Source organism: Elaeis guineensis, chromosome 3 (genome assembly GCF_000442705.2).
Source record: "Elaeis guineensis isolate ETL-2024a chromosome 3, EG11, whole genome shotgun sequence".
In the NCBI taxonomy this organism is placed as follows: domain Eukaryota; kingdom Viridiplantae; phylum Streptophyta; class Magnoliopsida; order Arecales; family Arecaceae; genus Elaeis; species Elaeis guineensis.
Window position 1 is genome coordinate 11,804,163 of NC_025995.2, and position 8,067 is coordinate 11,812,229.

Genomic DNA, 8,067 nt, shown 5'->3' on the forward strand with positions numbered 1-8,067 from the left:
ATAAAATAAATGATATAGAGCTAGATCAATTTACAACCACACCCTCTTAGTATCTCTCTATGAGGTTCACCCGAAAATATATAGTACAATTAATTAAGGTTGTGATACATGGTTGATGAATGGATAATTTCATAGTTTCATGAATCCTGATTGATTGCTTATCTGACATGTGGCGCTCGTTATGTGGCTGGACCCTGATATCGTGTGGCCTACGTTATCCTTATCTTCGTGGCTGATGAAGACTAAGCATCTGGATTAAGCTGGGCCAAGTTTCTTTGTCCGTTACTCCCCAACTTAATATCAGGTATTATACTTCTTTTTCTCTCTTAGTCTCTGTGGATATGGCTATGATCTGCCTCATGACAAGACTTGAAGTAGACTAGCTCTAGAATACATGACAAGATTCATAGTTCTTGCTTCCTTAGCATAACTTTCAAGCAACATTAAATACAAAGTTAGACAACAGGTGATAAAGTTAGACAACAGCCATAGTTGTAGAACAATTCCTAGAGCTGGGCTCACAACTCATATGGGAATTAAGAGCTTTATCGCATATGCGACCTTGTGGTTTGGTTGGCCTTATCCAATTCACCAGGGGCAATTCCTTTTTAATGCAAAAAGGAACTCAGATTTTTTTTTCTTTTTTTGGGTCCATCAAAATCTAGCATGTACTCAAGCTGTCGATGCCAGCTCATTAGAGGGATGTGATGAAAGATGCCAGGCAATATTAATTATGAATTAATTTTAAAAAAAATTACATTGCATAGAAATATAGACCCATCTTTTGATTAATGTACATATTCTATTGTATCCGTACATTTATTTATTTTTGTACGGGTAAAAGAATTATGTACATTGATCAATTGATTGTCCAGTATGGACAGTTTGGAAAATGTGAGTAATTCTATAGGTTATTACCATAATCAAATGGTATGCTGAGGGTTCGAAAAAAATTCGGATGGTATTTTTCTTTTGTTCTCCCTATACGGGAGAACTAAGAGAAAATGCTGCCAAAATTTTTTTCGACTCTTGTTGCATATCATTTGATTCTGTAATTGACCTATAGAATTAATGCATTTTCTGAATGGGATAGGACCTTCTTTACCTATTAGTTGATGATAGCAAGCATTTACTATGTAAACTTTATCTAGCTGTTATTTTTTTGGATTTTATGAAATGACTGATATTTTTTACTCATTGCATTAATATAGATTGTATAATTTTTTTTATTTTTAGATAAATTGTAAGTTCAGTCATTTTTATCCTACAATGGACAAAAGTTGGATAAATAAACCAAGGAATAGTAAAGAATATTTAGATGGAGTTCATGACTTCATTAAATTTGGTATGAAGAAAAGTAGTTTGAATGGAAAGATTTTATGTCCATGTCGGAAATATGTAAATAGTTCTTCTTTAGATCCACAAATTGTTGAAGAACATTTGGTATGGAATGATTTTTTAAGAGGTTATACCGATTGAATTTTTCATGGAGAATCTATGTTGCCATCATCATGTAACCAACCCCTGACTCATTTTGGATCTACTAGCCTACAAGATAATTCTGCAAGAGATGATGATATAAAGGGTTTGATCATAGATGCTTTTGGACTTGGTGTTCAAAATTTAGGAGAATCCAGTAGCATACAAGAAACAGTTGGGATGTTTGATGGATATACGCATACGGAACGTATGCATGTTGAGGAGCCTATACATACATCTAATGATGAGACAGCTCGTTATCACACCTTAATGAAAGATACAGATGAAGAATTGTATCCGGATTGTATGAAATTTTCTAAGATTTCTTTTCTTGTACATTTATTTCATTTAAAATATTTGAATGGATGGTCTGGAAAGAGTTTTACCATACTGCTCAAGTCATTAAAGGATGCATTTTCAGAAAGTACTCGTTTACCACCATCGTATTATGAAGCCAAGAAAGTAGTAAAGGAATTGGATCTTGGATACGAAAAGATTCATAGTTGTCCAAAAGATTGTATGTTATATCAGGGTGAAAATGCTAATCAAGAGTCATGCAATGTATGTGGATCTTCAAGATGGATAACACAAAAAGAAGATCGAGACGATGTACTGAATGAATTGGATGTAATGCGGAGTAAAAAGAAACCGGTCAAGGTATTGCGTTAACTTCCTCTTATACCTAGATTGAAAAGGATTTATGCATCATCAAAAACAGCTTCATCAATGAGATGGCATGATGAAGGACGTACAAAGGATGGAATGTTGAGACATCCAGCAGATAGTCTTCAATGGAAAGCATTTGATGATAGGCATCCTGATTTTGCCTCTGATGTTCGCAGTGTTAGATTTGGCTTAACTTCTGATGGCTTCAATCCATTTCAGACCCTGAGTTCTACCTACAGCACTTGGCCAGTCATTTTGATACCTTACAATTTGCCACCGTGGATGTGCATGAAACAATCATTACTTATCTTGTCAATGGTTATTCCAGGAGATAAGGGTCCAGGCAATGATATTGATATTTTCCTACAGCCTTTAATAGAGGAATTAAAACAGTTGTGGGAGGGTGCTGATGCATTTGATGCTTCCAACGGCCAAATATTTAAACTACGGGCAGCTTTGTTATGGACTATTAATGATTTTTCAGCATATGCCAATTTATCTGGCTGGAGTACAAAGGGACGGGTTGCATGTCCTTGTTGTGGAGATTCAACACATTCAATTTGGTTAAAACATGGAGGTAAATTTTGTTACATGGGACATCGTCGATGGTTGGAAGCAAATCATCCATTTCGATTTCAGAAAGATTTATTTGATGGTACTATAGAATTGGGATATGCCCCTTTCCACCTTCTGGAACTGATGTTCATAGACAAATGGATGGCATCAATTACAGCTATGGTAAGCACTCAAAGTCCTCTAAAAAAAGAGGAAGGGATGATGTTGAAAGCTCAGTGCACGAAAGGTTACCAGAGGAAGTCAGTATCAGTACTATAGATGCAGAGGTGTTTCAAGATCCAGACAATTATTTCGAGGATGAAAATGAGGAAGACACACAGATAGCATCTACACAACAGCCCAGTAAACATTTATGAAAAAAATGAAGTATCTTTTTTGACTTACCTTATTGGAAACATAATCTTATTCGGCACAATCTTGATGTCATGCATATAGAGAAGAATGTTTGCGATAATTTACTTGGAACATTTTTAAACCTTGATGGAAAGAGCAAAGATAACATGAAGGCACGTCTTGATTTAAAAGAAATGGGTATCTGATAGAAACTTCATCCTAAAATGCTTGCTAATGATAGAATTTATGTGCCTCCTGCATGTTACACAATGTCTGCTCGAGAAAAAGATAATTTTTTGGGAGTTTTGAAAAATATCAAGGTACCTGATGGATATGCATCAAATATTTCACGATGTATGCATCTAAAGGATCGAAAACTTTCAAATCTTAAAAGTCATGATGGTCACATATTGATGCAAGATATTTTTTCAATAGCTTTAAGATCGTCATTGCCGAAATAAGTTGTTACAATTGTACTTCGATTATTGTCATTCTTTAAGGCATTATGTTCCAAAGTTATTGATCCTCAGAAACTTGATCAGTTAGAATCCGATATTGCAATTACACTTTGCCAGATGGAAAAGATTTTTTCTCCTGAATTTTTCACTATTATGGTACATCTACTCATTCACCTAGCTTCAGAAGTTAAAGTTGGTGGACCGGTACATTATAGATGGATGTATCCTATTGAGAGGTATTATTGCAAACCTTAAATCTTTTGATAATTTTATTAGAAACAACAGCATACTGATATTTTAATAAATATTTAATTCTTGAAGGTATCTTGTGCGTCTTAAAGATTATGTGTGAAATAGAGCCTATCCCGAAGGCTCGATTGCTGAAGCATATATTGCGGATGAATGTTTGACATTTTGTTCAAGATATCTTCAAGGTGTAGAGACTATTTTTAGTCGACCTCAACGGCATAATGACTTTGTGGAGAATGCAGAACTGTATAAGTTTTTAACTGCTGAAAAATTCTTGGGAAGAGCTGAAAGTATTGTACTTGATAAAAAATCCTTAGCACAAGCACATCGTTATGTGTTACTTCATAGTGACATAATATCTGACCATCGCAGGTTAGTATATTTAAGGAATGACATCAAAATTTAAATTTTATATTAGATATAATGTTCTAAATGATATATTTATATTTTATGCAGTGAATTTTTAATTTATCAAATACAAGCCAATCATAATATTCGTCCTAATGCAAGGATTGAACAGCGATGGTTGGTCGAGTTATTCCCTATGTGGCTTTCGAATCAGGTGTGATTTATATTTAATTATAGGATACATTAATTTTTGATACATATTTAATATCAGATAACTCAATAGCACTTCGTCATATCATTTTTTTTTAGGTATCAAAGATGATGGAGACAAATAATTCAGATGAACTAATAGCTCTTGCTCGAGGACCTAACAAGATTGTGAATAGATATAACGGTTTCATAATTAATGGCTTTAAATTTCATACTAGAGAATGGAAGAAATTTAAAAAAATACAGAATAGCGGTGTTATGGTGGAAGCAGATGGAAAATCCTATTATGGTGCACTTAAAGATATCTATGAGTTGGATTATTATAAAAAATTTAAAGTAGTACTGTTTAGATGTGATTGGATAAACATAAACTCACCAAGGGATTTGAAACAAGATGCAAATGGATTTACACTTGTAAATTTTTCAAGGTTGATACACACTGGTGTGTTATTGAAGGATGACCCATTCATTTTTTCATCTCAAGCTCGTCAAGTATTTTATGTACAAGACGCAAAAGATAAAGATTGGTTTACTGTCATCAAAACAAAATCTAGAGACTTATATGATATGAAAAATCAAGTGGAGGATGATGACGATGACACTTATACACAATGTATGCCCTACAATTTTGTGCCAGCTGATGATTTAAATGCTACGATGACGTTGGTTAGAACAGAATTTGAAGGAAACACTACTGCTTGATTGTTACTGATAATAATTATTTATGATATATATATTTTACATTAATTATTGTGTTATTTTACTCCATATATTAACTGATTCTACCTTTTATTTATATAAATGCTAGGTGACATCATGCGTCGTAGGAGACGATATGCTGGTATGCAGTTCCAGTTTGCACAGACAGAGGCCGGTACGTCTTCTTCAGCACAGCAGCCTGAGGCCAGTTCAACTGCACAGCATTCTGAGCCCTGTCCTTCATCATCAGCACAGCACGATCCTCCTATTCATCAGCCAGATGATGAGATACACGTGCAGGATATATATTATCTTTCATGTAATTTTATTTTTATTTTATTTTATGTATATTTATGATATAGTTACTTTTATGTATTTTTTGCAGACGGATCCGGGAGAGTACGCCCCAGATGCGGACCCACAGTAGTACGAGATGTGTGGCAGATGCGTGAGGGTGGGAGAATTATTGTGGAGTGCAATCAGCTAGGTCAGCCAATTAAGAAAGCTGCCTGCTTATTGACTTCATTTTTGAGGACTGTTGCTCGGAGGGCTCAGCTATGTCCGTTGGGCTATGCAAAATGGAATGGCATGCTTCCAACGTACAAAGTTGAGCTCCTCTGAGTTATAGAGGTAATGAATTGATGTTCATACTGTATATTAATTATTAATCATTTATATAATTTATTTTATTTAACTTTTTTTTTATAGAACAAGTTTGTTCTCCCTCCATCCACTCATAATTTTGTAATGAAGTCTCTCAACCGCAAATGGAAAGAATATAGAGCACAATTGAAGAAGGACTATATGAGACAGGGTATAACAGAGGAAGAGGTTGCTAGGAATTATCCTCCTGATGTACCCCCTCATCAGTGGATGGAGTTGGTTCATTATTGGTTCTCCGAGAGGGCATAGGTATATTATCTGCTTATTATCTTTTTTTTTAAATATTTTATAAAAATATTGATTTTTATTATATATTATACATATAACAAGTTCTTTACTTTATTTTACAGACTTATTCTGCTATTGGTAGAGCTGCACGAGCAGCTCAATCTGTTCCTCATACATCGGGGTCGAAGAGTTATGCACGACTCCGACAGGAATTTGTATGTTCCTTAAACTTTCATAATTAACTTTTAATTTTTATGTTAAAATATTTATATAACTAATATCATTATGTATCGTGGACCATGTCTGTATCATGATACTTATATATTTTTTTAAATTATTATAACTGTTTGCTTAAAATTGAAATTATTTATGTAGGTGGATGAGCATGGGAGGGAACCCGGTAAAGTGGAGTTTTATCGGATGACTCATACTCATCAGGATGGTACTTTTGTTCGAGATGAGTCAAGAGATTTATATGTACGGCATTATTAATATTCTATTTTTTGTAATGATTTAAATTTAATTTTGTTAGCTATTAATGTATAACTCTTATTTTCAAAATAAATACAGGAGAGGGCTACATCTCTCATTGCGGAGCGTGACGACGAGTCCGCAGCATCTACGCAGCAGAGCCGTATCGAGGTCAAGATGTCCACAGAGTTGATGGGACCAGAGCGCTATGGCCGAGTGAGGGGTTATGGAGTAGGAGTCACCCCCACTCAATTATCTGAGGTTAGTAGATATACGCAGCATGCTGCAGCAGATGCTCAGGATTCACGCGTTCACAGACTCGAGGCGGAGATACAGGAGATTAAACAAAATCGTGCCGCTGAGATGGAGGAGATGCGACAGAGCCGTGCCGAGATGCAGGCCATGAGGGGACAGATTGATCGGCTTACATCTTTATTAGAGATGTATGGCCCATCTCAGGTAAACACATATTATTAAATATATATTTTTGTATTAATTTAATGATTTATATATTTTTATTTATAGATATACAAATCATGCTTTTGATATGTTTCTTGTAGGCTCCTGGCACATCAGGCACCCGTCGAGACAGCGGCACGTCACGTGGAGACAGCGACGACCATCCGCCTGCAGATTGACATTATTTTATTTTTATTATATTTTTATATTTATTTATATTACTCTTGATTGTAATGGATGATTAGTACTTTATTTTTATTTATATAAAATAATATCTTTTGGTTTGGTTAAATTTGCTATTTAAGTTTGCTTTTGGTGTGAATGGTGGTGATTGTACAGGTGTGAATGGTGGTGATTGTACAGGTTTATGTTTGAATAATTGATATAATTTTGTACAGGAATGTATGTATTCTTTTTTTTTTGTATATAAAACCTGTATTTTTTTTTCTTTTAAAACCTTTAACGACGCTTATAAGTGTCGTTAAAACAATTTTAACGACGCTTATAAGCATCGTTGTTTTAACGATGCTTATAAGCATCGTTAAAGACAAAAAAGCTGACGCTTCGAAAAGCATCTTGGTAGAGTGGAGGATGCGGAGTCATTAACGACACTAAAAAGCACCGTTATAATTGAATTTTACGACGCTTTAAAGCGTCGTTACAAAGAATGTTTAACGACGCTTATAAGCATCGTTAAAACAAATTTAACGATGCTTATAAGCATCGCTAAAGACTTAACAGCCGACGCTTCAAAAAGCATCTTGGTAGAATGGAGGATGCGTTGTCATTAACGACGCTAAAAAGCACCGTTATAATTGAATTTTACGATGCTTTAAAGCGTCGTTAAAAAATAACGATGCTTTTAAAAAGCGTCGGTGCTTTTCGTCTCCACTCTTACATAGGCAACGCTTTCACGATGCTTTTTGAAGCATCGTAAACATTATTGACGACACTTATTAGCATCATAAAATAACCTTAATAGTGTCGTCTTTTACCATTTTCACTATAGTGTATTCATCCTCTCAACAACACCATTCTGCTACAGTGTCTTAGGCAATGTCTTCTCCAATCTGATATCATTTTGTTGACAGTATTTTTTGAAAGAATTTCTATATTCACCCTTGTAGTCCACCCATATGCACTTCAGCTTTCACCCACCCTCCCCTTCAATAAAGAGGTGAAATTGCTTGAATGTATCGAGCACTTGTTGCTTTATTTTCAAAGCACC

General features: G+C 34.8%; 1 protein-coding gene across 1 annotated transcript; it reads left to right on the forward strand.

Annotated features, from left to right (window-relative positions):
• The first annotated feature begins 6,568 nt into the window (after nt 1–6,568).
• On the forward strand, nt 6,569–7,123 carry LOC140856048 (uncharacterized). The gene is made up of 2 exons (XM_073253229.1): nt 6,569–6,839; nt 6,941–7,123. The coding sequence occupies exons 1-2, from the start codon at nt 6,573–6,575 to the stop codon at nt 7,016–7,018; spliced, it is 345 nt and encodes a 114-aa protein (XP_073109330.1). The 5' UTR covers nt 6,569–6,572; the 3' UTR covers nt 7,019–7,123.
• The last annotated feature ends 944 nt before the right edge of the window (nt 7,124–8,067 follow it).

Bases quoted from the DNA above. Each gene is read 5' to 3' on its own strand.
- LOC140856048 (XM_073253229.1), top strand. From the start codon at position 6,573: ATGGGACCAGAGCGCTATGGCCGAGTGAGGGGTTATGGAGTAGGAGTC. The intron at 6,840-6,940 runs GTAAACACATAT...TGTTTCTTGTAG, and splicing joins AGATGTATGGCCCATCTCAG to GCTCCTGGCACATCAGGCAC.